The sequence below is a fragment of the Trifolium pratense genome, linkage group LG7 (assembly GCF_020283565.1).
Source record: "Trifolium pratense cultivar HEN17-A07 linkage group LG7, ARS_RC_1.1, whole genome shotgun sequence".
NCBI lineage: Eukaryota > Viridiplantae > Streptophyta > Magnoliopsida > Fabales > Fabaceae > Trifolium > Trifolium pratense.
Genome location: NC_060065.1, coordinates 56893723 through 56910661, shown reverse-complemented (window position 1 = coordinate 56910661; position 16939 = coordinate 56893723). Strand labels below are relative to the sequence as shown.

Sequence of the window (16939 nt, the reverse complement as noted above, 5' to 3'; positions counted from 1 at the left end):
AAAAGAATTATATTTAAGTTGTTATTAAATTTAAATTAATATTCTTATTTTGCAATTTTTAATAATTATTTTAATTTAAAATATTGTAATTTTAGGAGAATTTTGATTTTTTAGATTATATAAATTACAAAATTACCCTTGTGAGAAAATCACATATATATTTAAAAATTAATTATTTTATTATTAATTTACTATCAAATTATTTTATTAATTTTCAATTTTAATTTACTATCAAAAATTAACTATGCTATCCTGTACACCAAACGGGCCCTAAAAGAATATAACTCACAATTGTAATAGCAATTTTTCTAAGTATTTCATATCTCCAAAATTTCTAAGAAGTATTTCACATCTCCAAAATGCTACAATGATTTTTGTATAGTTCCATTTATGGTTTACTTTATTGCATGTTTTGTGTATGTTTCTTTCACATCGTATGTTAATAATGAATACAAATAGTAATAAAGCTATTACAAGTTGCTGGAATAGCTCAGTTGGTTAGAGCGTGTGGCTGTTAACCACAAGGTCGGAGGTTCAACCCCTCCTTCTAGCGATTTTTATTTTGTTTTTTATTTTATTAGTTTTTAAATTTTCACGGACCTGTTCTTGGCCCATAACTTTGTTGGTCATGATTCCATACAGCCCAAACTCAATATAAACATAACCCAAAAATAATTATTAATTTATCTCTATAAAATATACTATTTTTGTGCCTACAAATAAACTATTTTTCATTTTTGAATGTAATTTTTTTTAGTTCCTCTAAAAAAAAATTCAAACAATAATTGTCTAAATATTTTGTCAGCAAGTTTGTTTCTTATTGTTAAAGGCTGCAAATGTGACCATGTTTAGAGAGGCTAAAAACTTATTTTAACAACATTGATCTAATTTTCCGAGGAATAATATTTGGAGCACCATTGTTTGTAGCAATTTTATAGAGAAACTAAAAATAAGAAATAATATATTTATAGGGACTAAAAACTATGTTAAAAAAACTTCTTCTATTTTCGTGTGTAGGTGTTCTGACAGTTGGGACAAGCTTATTTAATTTTAACTAAGTGATTGAGGTCAAATGGATAATAAGCACCCTCGAAAGACATTATTTGGGAGAATCCGAGTTCGATTCAACAATTTTTACATGCCGCACTCTGGATCACTAGGTCCCCTTCTCTTAAAATCGGAGAGTTAACGCGACAAAAAACATCAAAAAGAAACTATCTCATTTTTATTTATAAAAGAACAGCACTCCTTGGACAACATCTTGAATTAATCTTACTTGAAAACAATGGTCCATATACCTTACATTAAATTGAAAGCAACAAAAAACAAAAGGATAAAAGCTAATAAGAAAAGAATGAGTTCTTTTTTATTGAAGAGAAACTCAAATCACATAAGCAACAAAATAACCTCAATAAAATCAGAAATCACTACTCAAAGGTACATGATCTGATGGCATAAAGACATAGCCATAGATAACACCAGCCAAACCACCACCAATAAGAGGTCCAGCCCAATAGATCCAATTGTCATGGTAATCACCACTAACAACTGCAGGCCCAAATGAACGTGCTGGATTCATTGATCCACCAGAGAATGGGCCTGCAGCTAAGATATTTGCACCAACAATGAAACCAATAGCAATTGGTGCAATTGTCCCTAATGATCCTTTCTTAGGATCAGCTGCTGTGGCATACACTGTGTACACCAATCCAAATGTTATGATAATCTCAGTTACAACTCCTTCAAATGTTCCAACACCAGAAGCCACACTATCGATAGGAATTGTCTGAAAACAAATACATAAGATTGGTTACATTACATGTATATCAATGTTTAAGGTTAGTGAACACAAATTTTTTTGGTAAGTTAATGTATGTATTATGTAACTGTGAAGACTAATCACCCGAGTTAAATGAAATCTTGGTTTTTTTTCGAAAGACAAAACATATATTTTTCTATACGTATCGGTCAGAGATCAAATCCTGATGTAAGAGTATACTGGATCCCTTCAATTAATATGATGGAGGGGTAAAAACCAAAAAGATATGAAACTTGTGATGCAAGAATGATAAATTTACCAAGCTTCCTGTGACAAACTTGAGGAGTAAGCATGCTACTATGGAACCAAGAAGCTGTGCAATCCAGTAGAAGATACCAGTGAGGATTGTGATCTGTCCTCCAATAGCCAACCCAAAAGTCACAGCAGGGTTGACATGTCCTCCAGAAATGTTGGCTCCGACGGAAACAGCAACAAACAAAGCAAAACCATGACAAATAGCAACAGCTACTAAACCAACAGGATCAAGAGCTGCATCTGATGTCAACTTAGCTGCAAAATCACAAAGTTTGTTAAGTGTTTGGTTTTCATAATTCAAAAACTTTGTTATGACAACATATAGTCTACATTTTTGTTATGTCATGTTCTTAAATATCTTATCATAGTAAAAACTAATTACCATAGGCTATGGCTGAACCAACACCAGCAAAAACAAAGATAAAAGTTGAGATGAACTCAGCAACATAGGCCTTAATAGAGCTCACGCTGAAAGAATCATCGAAGCGTCCAAATGCTATGCCAGCCATGATCTACACAAGTTTCTGGTTGAGAAGATGAGAAAATGTTCCTAATTAGAAATGTTGGTGTGGCACAAAAGGCTTGTGAGCTATATATATATAGTAGAAATTGTGAAGTGGTACATTAAGGCTAATTAAATAAGTTCGTGAACTTGATCTGTAAGGTTGCATTATTATCATTATTAATTAAATATAGTGTGATTATTATAGTAAATCTATTTTGAAGGGACACTTGAAATTAAAAGGGTTGATAAATGTACATGTACTATAGTGTTATGAAAAAGGGAATGTGGTTATATGGTATAGGAATGCAATGCATAACCAAACATGTATATTTCTGGTAACATTAGCTGTCACTGGCGTGATTCAGTAGTTAGAAGTGTCCAGAAGCAAATAATTTATTGTTTCATGTGAATAATATGGTGTTTGGTAGGGTAGAATGTGAACCAAATAATCATAAAAGTAAAACAAACAAGTACTAATTATATAGGTCATAGATCACATCATGCATTTCCGAGGATTGGATATTGGTCCGGTCTTAAACACTAACTAGCACCGTTTGGTTCTTTTGTCTATAGTTCCAATTTAGAACATGAATTGTCTGTTTGGATCTGAGGCCCTTTTCTTGCTGTGAACTAATGAACTTATGACTTATGAGAAACATTTTCTCTTGATAATTTTTTTATATTTTTGACGGCCTAAAGTCATTGCATGGGTTGCCTTACCCTTAGGCCGGCCCTGATCAGCTGTACTTGTGTATGAAGGGGAAATTTACCCTAGACAGAGATTGCAGCAGCACATGTTTTGTCTTAATTAATTGCGGATTATAAGCTACTAATTAAAGGAATGAAACCTTATCTGCCAACTGTTGTTAGCATATACCAATTGTTTAATTATACATACATGGCTACATGCATCATAACCCACATTATCCTCATTAGTTTTGCTAGGACAAATCGTTCGGGAGAATCTGAGTTTGATCCCTGGTAAAAACAATTTTTTATCAAACTTTACTTACCTCGCCGACGAACAATTCCCTAAAACTATAAAATCAAATTTTTACTACCGAGCTGACACCTCTAGAACAAGTGGTTTATTCTGTAGTGAGTGAAAGTAAATAAGTAAATAAACATATACACTGATCAGTAACTTCTCTAACAATAATAACTAACATGTTAATGTAAGCACATAGTGTAACCTTATAAGTTGATAACCTTATCCTGCAAATACCAGGTGGAGAATATTCCACGTAGGATAGCATACATGTGCCACCTCATCTATCATCATCTTATTGTTGTGTCCATAGTTTACACCAGAGTCTACCAAAACACACTTTACTAAGCACAAATTCCATACAACAACAACCTTAATTTGAAGTTGAAGAACATAACATTCACACATGTCACTCCTCCAACTCAAACTAACCCCTAATGCATTCACACCTTCCTCTCATAGATTCAGACCAAACAGAAGAACACTCTTCACAAGAACCAAAATTAGAGCAGTTAGCACAGTCCCTGACAAGAATTCAGAAACCATTGAATCTAATAATAATGAACCACCCTCAGTAGGCTTTGCATTTGTCAGTGTAAGTTCAATTTATTTATTTTCCGTTTCAAATAGTCTAACGACGAGACTCACACATACTAAATGTTGATAAGTAAAAAATTGCGTTTTCAACCTGTGCGTTTCAACATATCAAATGTATCTGCAACATTTTACTATCTGAGTTATATTTATAAGACATTGCAAGTTAAAATTTAAAAACCATTATTAATTAATTAATAATACATACATGTAATTAATTCTACATTATTAATATAGTTGGTTTGTTCATTTTATTTATTTATTGAAATTAATAATATCTAATCAATTTTTTGTGGGTTAGTCAGTGTTGCTACCAGATGGATCACCAGATGTGCACTATCGTTCTGCTAGTGGTGGTCAGAAGCTTAGGAACATAATGCTGGATTCTAATATTGAACTCTATGGACCCTATGTAAGTAAATATCACCAACTTTTTTTTGTCAGTAGTCTGATGGCTAAAATAAGTGGGGGTATTCGAGGTTCAAACCTGACTCTTACGTATAAAATGTGATGTCCTTACCAATTGAGTTAAGAACACTGTGACATATATCACCAACTTTAATAATTTGAATCACTAATGATTGCATGCTAATTATTTTATTGTTAATTTTTCCAGGGTAGAATTTTGTTAAATTGTGGAGGGGGTGGAACTTGTGCAACATGTATGGTAGAGGTGAGTTGTAATTAATAACCGTATAGAATTTTCTAACAAAAAACACCTTTTATTGGTTAATTTAGAGTAAACAATGATGGTTTTTATTGTATACAGGTTCTTGAAGGCAAGGAGCTTCTGAATCCTCGAACCGACAAAGAGAAAGAAAAATTAAAGAGAGTAAGTAAAATTTAGTCAATAATTATTTCAGTTAAAGATCAAATTTAGACACTCTAAGTTGATCTGACCTTAACTGAATCTCATTAACTAATTGTTATGATTGAATGTTAACTTGATTGTCAAGTATATTTGAAATGTGAACTCTTGTGACAAGAAAAATTACAATTCTGATATGTTTTTTTTTTTTTCCTTTGTTTAGAAACCAAAGAATTGGAGATTAGCTTGTCAAACAGTTGTTGGTGAAGCAGATTCTACAGGGGTGGTCAGTAATACTGATCTTTTAGATTGGAAAAAAAATTATTTATAATTTATAAGTTATGCTTACTTTGTATTAAGCAATATATTGGTTTTTCATTCCATTTGATGCAGGTTGTGATTCAACAATTACCTGAGTGGAAAGGACATGAATGGAAATATGAAAAAGTTGATGATGAGTCAGAAGAGTCTTCATGAGGAAAATCTTGAAGATTATATTTGATACTTGTAACTAGAAGTTGTATATCTTTCTTAGAATTTTCATCAGATTTCATTTTTCTTGTCGTATTTTTTTTTTTAAAAGGAAAATTACATCTCTCTCTCTCTCTCTCTCTCAACCAGAAGTTGTATATCTTTGTTAGAATTTTCATATCTCAGTTCATTTTTCTTGTCTTATTTTTGGTTAAAAAAATCACATATCTTTAAGAAATACTGATTAGATAAAAGAAATATTGAATAAATTCATTAAATGATATGATGGTCCTTTATATAGGAAAGGTTACAGAGAGAGTATAGTTCTGGACAAAGTGTGGTTTTTAAGAAATATAAATATTGAACCAAACACAATAACAGACATACCATTACAATCTGTTACATACCAATGGAGCAAAAAATTTAAAATGTGTCAAAAAATTTGTATGCATATATTTTGCGAACTCGATGGTCCTAATAATAATAATCATCCTAATGTTGTTATCCATTGTTTGCTTAATTAAACAACGGAGGGGCAGTAGCAAATTGGACTCGGCAGGTTGCAATCCTGCAATCAATCGCTCCTATACAAACTTAATGCTATTTGACCTGCGGTTCTCGGGCAACATATACGAGAGAAATTGATTTCAGATACTCCTCCCTCTTAGGCCTTTGATTCATACTGTTTATGCCTGAATTAAAAGAAGAAAATCAAACTTCTCATTAAATATTGAAAGCTCATATCAGTTATTAAGGAAAAGCTTTTTATCTTTTTCGCACAGCATGGAGCTAAAGGGAAAGTTGTCGAGCAAAATAAAACAATAAAACTTAAAAAGAGAATGAAATGGTAGCAGCACCTTGTGTTCACCTAGCAATTATCGCAGCTGCACTCAACTGCAATTCCAGTTGAGAAAAAATTTGGATGACTACTGAAAACAAACCAAGAAGATCATAACACTGCCTCTTCTTCATCAGACGTGGAGGTTGATGTTTGTAGATTATATGATGAGTTTTTCGTTGATCTAGTGACACACAACCATTTCCTCGGGATATCAGGATCATCGCTAGATACGGTTGGCACATGCCAACTTCCATTGGCTGATTCCTGCAATTATATTTCCCAAAAACTTAATCATCTTTCATGAATATGTTTAGAATATATAATTTAAGTCCCAAATCTCTAATTCAAACCCTTCAGAATTGGACAAAAATCTGAAGTCAATTCATTGAGCACATTGGTGTGAATTCTATTTCAAAGCTAAGTCAGGGAAAACGAGTAACAGCCATATTATGTGCTTGGTGGAAAGAGGAAACATGTAATTCTACATCCGAGGGAATAAGAAAAACAGTTTGGTTATCATCTCACCTGAATAACTAGTGAATAACGAGGAGGTAGAACTAGGGAAACTCCACGTTTTGAGGCTGATACTCGAACCTGCAAACCAAAAAAGGCATCATATACCGTTTCACTATTGGAGCTAAATATCTAAATATCATTAACAGAAGACAACTACAAAATTAGTAATTCAGCATCAAGAAAGGCTAAAAATTCTCGAAAACTAATTCTAAGTTTTAACATAACGACATAACATATTCTTGCAAACTTCACAGTTCAGAAAATTTGTCAATGAAGCCAGTGGTTAGAGAAATGAATCAGAAGCACGAATTATATTTTCTAATCAAGAATCTCTAGAGGAACTTAATTGTAGGATTCATAAGCTTATTCTAGACTAGCGCTAGCCTCATTCCATATTAGATTACTAGGATTATAGTTAAGCAAACATGGTTGCGCAGAAGGTAATATTGAACAATTAAACTGAGGACAATGTGAAATCCTTGCTTCTAGCATTATGTATTCGATAGTTCATAGATAAGAGAACATGCAGAATTGATGATAGCCTTCTAAATTTATAATGAACACATCTTGATAGGGTTATGATGAACTTCTCCAATAATTCAGAATACCTGGTGCTTTTCCTTCCATCTTGGGAAAAAACTAGAACCCAGAAGTTGGAACAAGTGATCCCTCATCTCGTCATTTGTCAAAAGTAAGCATTTACAACTAACAGCTGCATATAACCAGTACCTGCAAAAAACAAATCAACATGTTAGTACAGCCGAGTTATTGGAGAGCTACACATCTATATTCGTATCAATGTTGGAAATGTATAATACAAGTCAACAAGAATTGAAAATTTAAAATAAGAAGGAAAAAAGTTGCATTAGAAAACTCAAATCTAACTTAAAATATCATGCAAACACTTCATTACCAGTCATCATTTGAACCATAGGGAGTAGGATAAAGAACACCATTTTTTTTCCAATTTTCTATAAGTCTCCTGTTATTTGGACTCTGAGCAGGACCACCAGTTACTCGATTCATATGCAAAATTATAAGTGGTAATCTCTTTGAAGGGCTTAATTCACGCAATTGTCGAACAACATAATCAAGCTACAACCAAGGGGAAAGAATCATTAAGTAGCCGGTGTCATAATACGCTAATAAAGTCAAAAGTTTTACGCCCACCTGAGAAAAGCTGAAATGAGCAATGTTGGCAAGTCCTACATTTGCACCATCAACAACGGCATCAAATGGACCATTCTTCTCAAGCCACTTCTGCAAAAGTTAATCATATATATCAGTTCCTATGCATAGCCACTAGTCAAAGGCAGTCTACAAGATAAGAGAAGAGTCCTCCATCACCAAATTCAGCTTTTAAGTAACACAACATCTCAAGAAAACAGTGAGTGAATACCGCATTACCTGAAAATGACTGAAGTTTGCCTTAGGTTGTTTTTGGCAAGCTAATTTAGACAGCGAGGCAGCAAAGTTTTCGGTCTCTTTTGGATCAATATCAATACTCACGAGCTTCTCACTGCACGAAAGACACGTTCCATCCTCGTCCACATTCGTCTTAACAACCTTCCATTGCCCACTTCCAAGCCACCCTTGACCATGCCATCCTCCACCTCCCCTCACAAACCCTTCTCTTATTTTCTCAACATCCCATTCCCTCTTCCCAATCTTCATCGCATATTCAGACCTAAACCAATCCTCGATAATCTTCAAAGTTGACTCAGACACCTGTCTAACCACAGCACGTAGTCGATGCAACATCTCATACACCTTATCTTCATTCTCCACCTCAACACTAACTTCCAAAAGAGCAGAAAGTTCATCCTCCTCCGCCATAACACCCGACTCAATCATATCAGCATCAACTTCATAAGCTTTAACAGCATCCCCTCTCTTGCAAAATCCAAAAAGAGCAGGACCATAAGATCTCAACCTAGGTACAATCTCAAAATTCTTCATTTGTTTCAACAACTCAAAAGCCATGTCAGGATCATCCTTAGCAGCAGCAACCCTAGCAGCATTAGTAAAAGTAGCTTCATTCGGTTCAACTTGATCATTCAACATCTGTTGAAATATCTCAAAACCTCTTTCAAGACCCGAATGAGAAACACCAACATTATCATTATCACCATCATTGTCACCAATTTGAACAGAACAAAGGTATAATATTTTGTTATAATGTTCAACATTGAGTACAACACCTAATTTTCGTGCCTCGTCGTAAAGATTAAGTGCTTGAATAACATCACCTGATTTAGAACAATTGTTGAGCTGTTTTTGTAAAATACCTTCAGGTGATTCTTGATGGTTTTTTCTTCTGGTTCTGGCTGAAACCTTGATGGTTCCTTTGGATGAAGAATTGTCATTGTCACGTGAATTGGGTGTTTGAGCTGCTAAAGTGTTGATGGTGGCGTTAATGGAGAGAATAAAAGCACAACGGTTGAATGTGTGTTTCAGAGTGGAAGAAGAAGTGAGAAAGGGGCGATGGGAATGTGTGAGGATTGAGAAAAGAGGAGTGAGTTTCGCCATTGAAGCGCTTATACGCAGCATCGCAATTCATTAATTAATTAATCAAATTTTCGTTAAGTGAAAGAAGAAGAAGAGAAAAAAAAAACAGAGAGAGGAAAACAAACAACCTCGGACTTGGTTGGAAGTAGAACTATGTTGTTTGTTGCTGTACTAGGATGTTCAAAACCCTATCCAAATTCCGCCGCGTTATCACTTCCATCTTTGAGATTTTTTTCAACTAACTAACAACCCTTAAAAATCTTGTTACAACCCAAAATAACAAAAATACCCTTCTTAAATTGAAATTAAATTCCCAATTCTCAAACACTCGTGCAAACTCAGTTCATATAAACATATGTAAATTACCTTACCGGAAGTGGAAGTGGTTCATTGGCTAAGGGACCATGTCTTTTATATGAGTGGCGGTGGAGCCCGATGGACTGCTTGCTTAGGTGATGGGTTGGCGCACGCCCTACGAATTTACCAAAATACCCCCGTCTGTTACTTAAGTAGGGGACACCCCAAAACACCCGACCTTTATAACATCCGCCACTTAAGTAGCGGACGACATTTTTTAGAAATTCTCATTTTTATAATGTCCGCTACTTAAGTAGCGAAAGAGTAAAAAGGAAAAGGCGTAGGACGCGTGAGTAACTGGTAGGATGACACTCCCGCGGACGTTTTTTAGGTTAAACAAAAACTTTCATTCAACTAGAAATGGTGGAAACATCAGATGTGTTACAAAGATCTGCAGAAAGGGAATTTCAGACTACTCCCATCCACAATTTAGTACCAACAGAATTTAAGTGACGCCTAACATGTGCCACAAGCACTGTCTATGTGTTCAATAAGCAATTTACAATCTTGGATCACAAGTTCAATCACCGCTACAGATTTGTTTGAGTTAATACAATTCACCATAGTGGTAGCATCTCAAGCAATGACAATGTCTTTCATGTTTAACTCGATAGCTTTTTGAAGACACCAATCTCACTCCAAGTGCCTCGGCCAAGAAAGGTTCTACATCAATGAACTCTATTTCTATCCAATGGCCGGAAAATTTTGAGTTCATATTTTAAATATGATATGGTGAAGTCAAATATAAGTTCTTCTATCTCTATCCAATGGCCAGAAAATTTGTAGAGTGCAATAACTGCGATTTGGCAACATTAAGGAATCCAGATCCATCAAAATAAGATATCAGCAAATGATGCAATATCAGTGAGGTTCAACAAAAAAACAATTAACATTTCACACATATTACAGTTACCAGTTAACCACATTTACGAAGAAACTTTTAGACAAACATGGACTACGATTTTGGAAATCGAGCTCTACAAGAAACCATATCAATCGTCAAACAAACATTTAAACACAACCTATCTAAATCCCACGCACTACTAGTAACCACTTTTTTTTCCTGATTATGCTACCTAGGTTGATGTTGTGTCGACAGGCATTTACATTGGCTACTAGATACGTTTAAAGCTTTTGAGAAGCAATTCCCATGATTCCTTATTACACATAAGAGAAAGTCAGGCTATAACCAACAAGATATCAATTACTCTTCCTGTATATTTTCAGGAAAAGGTATTGAAGCACAGCAATGATAGTATCCATTTTCATCAAATGAAAATCTCTTTGAAAGATGAGCTTCACGAATAAGATACTGTCCCCAGTCCTCTGATCCATACTGCTTGAATATGCTCCGTGCATCAAAAGAGTCAACATTCCTCTTCCACTTTGTCCTGAACACCAGCAGCTTATATCAGATATTTAAACCGAAATAATCTAACAAAGTTTAAAAAAGCAAGGGAGATTGTTGAGCTGCAAAAAACTAAGGATGTCTAAAAGAAAATATAAAAGCGGGAGCAGCACCTTTTCCTATGCCTTGAATTCATCACAGTGGCGTGCAGCTGCATCACAAGAAAAAACTCGCTGATTACTGAAACTACCAAACTTACAAGCAAGTTATATAGCAGAGGGAGAGTATGGTATTATTCTATCATCAGTTTTTCCAAAATTTGCATATAAGCACAATGAATATTTACCTTCAGTCTTTGTTTAGCATCATTCTCCAAGACAAGTCCAGCTTCAACATATGCATCAATTATGACTTCTAAGTAAGCTCAGAAATATACAACTTTTTGAGCACAATGTGTATAATCAATACCAGGTACAATCACAGATCCATAATTATTTTAATTTATAGAACCAAAAAAAAAAAAAAAAAAACCCACAGGGAACTATTCATATATGGATACGACAGGCACGTAAAAGGCGGGCCTCATTGCCAATTTCTTCCACAGGAGTATATAGGACACGGGCTTTGGCGAAGGAACCTTTCATGCATTCCTGCAAGATTAACCATATGTTTGCCTTATTAAAAATATGAAACATAGACTACTATAATAAAGTTTGTATCCAATATAGACTACTATCGCAAATCTTTCAATGAAATCCCAAGCCAGTATAGGTATTAGGACGAAGTGATAACATCTCACAATGCAATGCTGAAGTTAATGTAACAATTTGTCTACGAGTTTGAAAAGAGAAAAGCTTCAAATTGTGAATATATTATAATTTTAAATGCATTAAAAAGACACTTTGCAGAAATCAACTTGTATTTAGTCACTTCATTCCATATATTTAGTGAATGCACCAGCCTTAAACTGTCCTATTATATATTGTCAACTAACAATTAGCAAGTAGGAATTCAGGAGTGCTGTATTGATAACTTGGAGTGTAAAATAGATTCTTACCAGTCCCTTTAATCTTACTGAGAGAGGCCGATTATCCAATGCTTCCATAACTTTTGAGGAAATACTCTGCATGGATACAAACATAATTACAAAGAAAGAATTTAATTTACATACTATATATTATTATGTTGTGTTTAATAAAACTTACCTGCAAGACCTCAGTGGCTGTCTTAACTCGGTCTGTGTTCCATAGCTTAAGCATGAGTACTGTGAGGTGAAATGTCTTAGGCTTGATGAATATAGATTTATCAATCCCCAAGTCTGTAAAAGTGAAAAATAAATCAATGACGTTTCATTTTAAAGACGATAGCACATAGAAGTTGAAGATTAAAACAGAAGAATAAACAATTAATCCTCGATGGATTTCTACATGACAAAGTAATCTCAAACTATGAAAAAAATGACTAGTTACTGAGTAATATAAGCATGTCCTTGAAATCACTTTAATAAATGGTGAAGTAGAATTCTTAGTTCAGGCTCACCAAGTGTAAAAATATAGTGAACAGAAAAATGTAATGAAACATACACCAACACTCACTAAAGAATAGTTATGCTGCTGAGTTGATTAAACATTGGAGATCATTTCACAATCTCCCGATCTTTTGACTCCAAATTTTAAGCAATATGCATTCAAAACATAGCAAAAGAGATTGCTCCATACCAGATGAAGCAGAAGACTTGGATGCTTTAGGTGCATAACTGACAAATGGTATGCTGGTAAGATTAACTTTAACTGATTTACTGTCATCATCAACTTTAAGTTCAACTGCAACATCAGCATTTTCCTTTGACAATTGATCCACTTCTTTATTATCAGTAGTATCCTCAGCCTCATTGGAGTCAGTGTCAACATTCTCATCTATGCAAGAATCGTCATTTCCCAAAATAGTGTGTTGAAAATTCATTAGTTTAGAAACTAACTCGGGATGGATGGCCAGTGGAAGGGATATGAAGTGTGAATAGTCAAGATTTCGACTCCTAACCGTCTGTATCAAACACAAGAAAATATGTGAACTATAGTTTGTGACTGGAAAGTAATATCAACTCAAGTCACCAGCACCAACATAATACACTACAAAGATTTTTTTTTTGGAAAAAGAAGGTAATTATAGCCATAAATTTCTTCAGATTGAAAGATTGCATGGACAGACAACTGACCTCATCAATTATAGCCTGAATCTTCTCTGAAGCTGAAGTCACGCTATCTACGGAAATGCCTTCAATGGCTGCAAAATACAATTATACCTCTTAGATGATAAGAAAAATATCATATAGACATATAATAGCTTGATCTTATTCTAGAGTAACTTAGTCTTTTGTATCAAAACACATCAAACACAATTCAAAATCTTCTTTTTTCTTCTTTTCCCTCCTTTATCTAAAACTCTAAAACTTCAACATAAATCATTTAGATATTGGATTTCTTTATCCACTCTTATATAGACAATATCTTGCTCCAAATTGCCAAATTGTTAAGAGGGAAGAGCATCCACTTCAAATGGAAGTACTGTACACTTAGCCAATCTAAGACTCAATCTTATGTTTCTGGTCTATAATTATTTTAGGTCTTTTGATGCAGGAGAATTGTATTCATGCCAAATCAGCTATCACTTAATTTAATATCTCAATCTATAAAGATAAAACTAATCAAAGTTGAAACAGAACCATAATAGAAAATAACTATTTCAAAGCTAACACGTTGGAAATAAACGGTGGATTTGGTGAAAACAAAAACTTACTAATAAACTCATCTTCTTTTGAAGAAGGGAATATTATCTTAACTTTTGTCTCTTCTTCTATCTGTTTCTGTGTGTATCCCCTGAAACATTATTAAGAATGAGTGACAAGCATATAATCTTATTTCATAAGAACTATCTTCTACACTCTCTCTTTTATGATAACAATAGCAACAAGATTTTGTAATATTGTATCCATATGATGTTGACAATTGAATCTCAAGCCTAAACTATTTACTATTCCTGATAAGCATCACTATGTTTCCTTTTCTGCCTATTTATAAACTATTAATATGCATCACTAGTTACAATTCTCTATAACTTTCACTCATGTCAAGCTCATCCTCCTTTTCATGTAAGCAATATTGTTATCAATGCCAAACAAATTAAAAACTAGTTTTTACCCTTTTCCTTTAATAAAACGAAATAGAGAAGCACCAACCTGCACAACAAACACAAAATGGAAGAGCTGAAGTTGTTGATTTTTCGATGCATAATCAGCAAGTGAACCAAATGCACGTAGGGACTTTTAAAGAAGAAAAAAAATATGAACTAGATTTCAGAACTGAGGCAGATAGATGGTACAGTCAAAGCTTTCTAAAAAGCAACAGGTGATCTAATTTATTTCCACTTTAAATTGTGGGAAAATCGGAAGAACAATATCAGACGATAATCAATAAAGCTATGGTCAGAATCAGAAGAAACAAAAACAAGAAAACAATCAGCTGCGTAGTGTTTCATGCAGGAGTTCTTATGAATTTCTCGCATCCAATTTCTATTAAGTCCCGCCAACTAACAACAAACCAACCAATTCTAGCGCTATAGTAATCTTCAATATAGATTGAGGTATTGAACAACTAACAATTCAAGAAACCTGAACATAAAGGGACAAATTAACAGATTGGTTGACAACTTCATCAAATGTAAACTATCAATTCATGGCAATAGAAAAAGGGAAGTGAAAATCTATAATCTTGCCTTCATAGAAATCGAATGCTTTTCAGCGGAGAGAGATGAATCTCCTTCTAGCACTTTGTTTTCAACATTACCCTGCATGAGATGCTCATTTGAGATAGTGCTAGATGTGCTACAACCCACTTCTTGAACTCTACCTCCATCTTCTGACTTAACTGTCGCAGCTGTTATCGAGCTTTCTGCAAAACACGTCAATTTAAGGCGTCATCTTCTTCTTGATATTACCTTTACATAGCCAAAACCATAAAAGATACCAAAATTCCCATTTTATCTAACAACGTGGAGCTATACATTATAGTATACCATAGCTAAAGATCAGATAAAAGTAACTACAATATCTGTTTCAATACTTTCAAAGGAATGCCACATAAAGTCATGTCACGAAAAAGAAATCATGCATATCATAAACATAATGCAAAGTTATTGGCACGCCCAGAAATCGATCACTAATATTGCATGGAACAAAAAAGTCTAACCTTCACAAGAACTAGCATTAGTCGCAATAGGTCTCCATATAGCTTTCATTGTTTTTTCCTTCTTGCTATTGTCATCAATACAAACTCTCTTTTTTCTACCACCCATTATAAAATCACAGCTTAAACCATGATAATTTCTCTGTTCCTGATACAAAAAAACCAGTAAGTGTTAAAGCAGAGAAATGACTTTAAAACTCTTAAAACAATCAAATTTGTTGTTACAATTATTACATATCAATGAGACACCATTTCAGTACAGTACAGTATAGCAAAATTAAATTTCACCGGAGGAAAACCTATGAAGCACGAACACAGACATAAACACCAGACATGACACGTCGACACCGAAATACTTTGAGAAAATAACATAATACTTCAATGTAATTATAAGTGTCGAAGTGTCGTTGTGAGACAACGACGCGTGTTCGACATTAGAACACGCCTAATCCGGGTAGTGTTTATGCTTCATAGAGGAAAACTAGTAATGTTAACATAACTTAATTTCACTATGAATACTATTTTTTTTACTAAACTATGAATACTATTTATTATTAGGGAAATGCTAAACAGTGTCTGGGGGAACCTGAAAGTGTGTAGGGTTTGATGAAACATAAGTGTTGGTAAATCTGAGAACTCTGTCGACTCTGCAAAACAACAAAATAATATGACAATTAAGAAATAGTTTTATGATTTGAAGATAACATCGAACAAAACATGTACAACAACAGAGAAATGAAATTTGTTAAGGTGGAGTGGAGGAACCTCAAGAGAGACCTGCTGCAACCTATCATTCCCTTGCTCCAATGAATGAACTGCAAGCCCACTTTTGTAACTTCAAACTTCTTTTTCCAAGTGACGGTGCAAAAACAAAGTTTGGTCTTTATCCAAATGGTAGACAAAAACATCAATTAATTAAGGTTAAATTACACCTTAAATTTTTTTTTTGTCTTTGAAGTGGTAATCCACTAAAATTAAACTCACATAATTGTGAGATCTCAGGTTCGAACCCGGATCATAACGTTCGGCCTAACAATTTCGACAATTTTTGTCAGTTGAGCTATGACTTACGGACAATTACACCTTAAATTTTTATTAATTTATAGTTTGATCTTAAAAATATATTATACGCACCTTATAACACAAAATGTTTATTATAATAAATATTTATGTATAAATTTGTATAAGTTATTTTTATAACAAAAGATAAAAAATTAAATTAAATTATTTTTTTATATGTTAAAAAGTTGTTTCCATAAGCTATTTTTGAAAACTTATGAAAATAAGCTAAAATATTACTAAATATTTTTTTTTATTAAAACTATTTTCCCACACTTGATTTTTTCTCTTGATATTTAAGATTGATATTATACTAAAATATAAAATTTATTTAGAATAAAGTATTTAAAAATATATAGAATAAAATAGTTTTCCTCGTTGGAAGGATCCAAACACATATGAGGGTAAGTCAACTAATTCTCCTAGTTTCTGTTGTTGTTTCATGTATGCATTTTATTTGTACAAGTAACCTCACCTGATCCCATTTGCAAACTGGGAACAACCTTTTCTGCATGACTATATATATACTTGGTAAGGCATTTAGCAATGTTTTTGGCACAAGATTCACAAATTTAGTTTCTTTGTGCATATTTTAATTCTTTAGTTTTAATGTCTTAAACTGCAGAAAA

At 33.6% G+C, this 16939-nt stretch overlaps 4 protein-coding genes and 1 non-coding gene across 7 annotated transcripts; 2 read left to right on the top strand and 3 right to left on the bottom strand.

The window, feature by feature from the left end:
* The first annotated feature begins 479 nt into the window (after positions 1–479).
* Positions 480–553, top strand: TRNAN-GUU. The gene has a single exon. It is a non-coding gene; the product is annotated as a tRNA-Asn (tRNA).
* A 650-nt stretch (positions 554–1203) lies between these two features.
* On the bottom strand, positions 1204–2808 carry LOC123897691 (aquaporin TIP2-1-like). Its single transcript, XM_045948426.1, has 3 exons — positions 2457–2808; positions 2079–2329; positions 1204–1786 (listed from the first exon to the last, which is right to left on the bottom strand). The coding sequence occupies exons 1-3, from the start codon at positions 2581–2583 to the stop codon at positions 1418–1420; spliced, it is 747 nt and encodes a 248-aa protein (XP_045804382.1). The 5' UTR covers positions 2584–2808; the 3' UTR covers positions 1204–1417.
* Positions 2809–3866: 1058 nt separating this feature from the next.
* On the top strand, positions 3867–5678 carry LOC123897923 (photosynthetic NDH subunit of subcomplex B 3, chloroplastic). The gene is made up of 7 exons (XM_045948742.1): positions 3867–4162; positions 4463–4573; positions 4778–4834; positions 4931–4993; positions 5193–5255; positions 5363–5495; positions 5602–5678. The coding sequence occupies exons 1-6, from the start codon at positions 3974–3976 to the stop codon at positions 5444–5446; spliced, it is 567 nt and encodes a 188-aa protein (XP_045804698.1). The 5' UTR covers positions 3867–3973; the 3' UTR covers positions 5447–5495; positions 5602–5678.
* A 31-nt stretch (positions 5679–5709) lies between these two features.
* Positions 5710–9703, bottom strand: LOC123897922 (proteinaceous RNase P 1, chloroplastic/mitochondrial). 2 transcript variants are annotated; one of them, XM_045948740.1, is made up of 7 exons: positions 8205–9703; positions 7968–8057; positions 7711–7892; positions 7406–7526; positions 6807–6875; positions 6298–6545; positions 5710–6132 (listed from the first exon to the last, which is right to left on the bottom strand). In XM_045948740.1, exons 1-6 carry the CDS (start codon positions 9345–9347, stop codon positions 6390–6392), a joined length of 1761 nt encoding a protein of 586 aa, XP_045804696.1. In that variant the 5' UTR covers positions 9348–9703; the 3' UTR covers positions 5710–6132; positions 6298–6389. The 2 variants fall into 2 exon arrangements, with proteins under 2 accessions (XP_045804696.1, XP_045804697.1); XM_045948741.1 differs by having other exon boundaries at positions 6309–6545.
* Positions 9704–10527: 824 nt separating this feature from the next.
* Positions 10528–16141, bottom strand: LOC123897436. Of its 2 annotated transcripts, none has more exons than XM_045948078.1 (14): positions 16017–16141; positions 15838–15898; positions 15255–15399; positions 14782–14957; positions 14208–14245; positions 13807–13886; positions 13226–13293; positions 12729–13053; positions 12216–12328; positions 12068–12133; positions 11570–11660; positions 11357–11424; positions 11184–11221; positions 10528–11053 (listed from the first exon to the last, which is right to left on the bottom strand). In XM_045948078.1, exons 1-14 carry the CDS (start codon positions 16043–16045, stop codon positions 10867–10869), a joined length of 1485 nt encoding a protein of 494 aa, XP_045804034.1. In that variant the 5' UTR covers positions 16046–16141; the 3' UTR covers positions 10528–10866. The 2 variants fall into 2 exon arrangements, with proteins under 2 accessions (XP_045804034.1, XP_045804035.1); XM_045948079.1 differs by having other exon boundaries at positions 15255–15393; positions 16017–16123.
* Positions 16142–16939: the final 798 nt, after the last annotated feature.

What these genes read in the sequence shown, in the direction of transcription:
- LOC123897691 (XM_045948426.1), bottom strand. Translation starts at nt 2,583, where the DNA reads ATGGCTGGCATAGCATTTGGACGCTTCGATGATTCTTTCAGCGTGAGC. An exon ending in TGGTTCAGCCATAGCCTATG is followed by an intron (nt 2,330 to 2,456) that starts GTAATTAGTTTT and finishes GTGATTTTGCAG; the next exon opens with CTAAGTTGACATCAGATGCA. An exon ending in AGTTTGTCACAGGAAGCTTG is followed by an intron (nt 1,787 to 2,078) that starts GTAAATTTATCA and finishes ATTTGTTTTCAG; the next exon opens with ACAATTCCTATCGATAGTGT.
- LOC123897923 (XM_045948742.1), top strand. Translation starts at nt 3,974, where the DNA reads ATGTCACTCCTCCAACTCAAACTAACCCCTAATGCATTCACACCTTCC. An exon ending in GTGCAACATGTATGGTAGAG is followed by an intron (nt 4,835 to 4,930) that starts GTGAGTTGTAAT and finishes TATTGTATACAG; the next exon opens with GTTCTTGAAGGCAAGGAGCT. An exon ending in AGAAAGAAAAATTAAAGAGA is followed by an intron (nt 4,994 to 5,192) that starts GTAAGTAAAATT and finishes TCCTTTGTTTAG; the next exon opens with AAACCAAAGAATTGGAGATT.
- LOC123897922 (XM_045948740.1), bottom strand. Translation starts at nt 9,347, where the DNA reads ATGCTGCGTATAAGCGCTTCAATGGCGAAACTCACTCCTCTTTTCTCA. An exon ending in GATGGAAGGAAAAGCACCAG is followed by an intron (nt 6,876 to 7,405) that starts GTATTCTGAATT and finishes TTTGGTTTGCAG; the next exon opens with GTTCGAGTATCAGCCTCAAA. An exon ending in GTTATTCACTAGTTATTCAG is followed by an intron (nt 6,546 to 6,806) that starts GTGAGATGATAA and finishes ATATAATTGCAG; the next exon opens with GAATCAGCCAATGGAAGTTG.
- LOC123897436 (XM_045948078.1), bottom strand. Translation starts at nt 16,045, where the DNA reads ATGATAGGTTGCAGCAGGTCTCTCTTGAG. An exon ending in TGCAGCAGGTCTCTCTTGAG is followed by an intron (nt 15,899 to 16,016) that starts GTTCCTCCACTC and finishes GTTGTTTTGCAG; the next exon opens with AGTCGACAGAGTTCTCAGAT. An exon ending in CAGCCACTGAGGTCTTGCAG is followed by an intron (nt 12,134 to 12,215) that starts GTAAGTTTTATT and finishes GTATCCATGCAG; the next exon opens with AGTATTTCCTCAAAAGTTAT.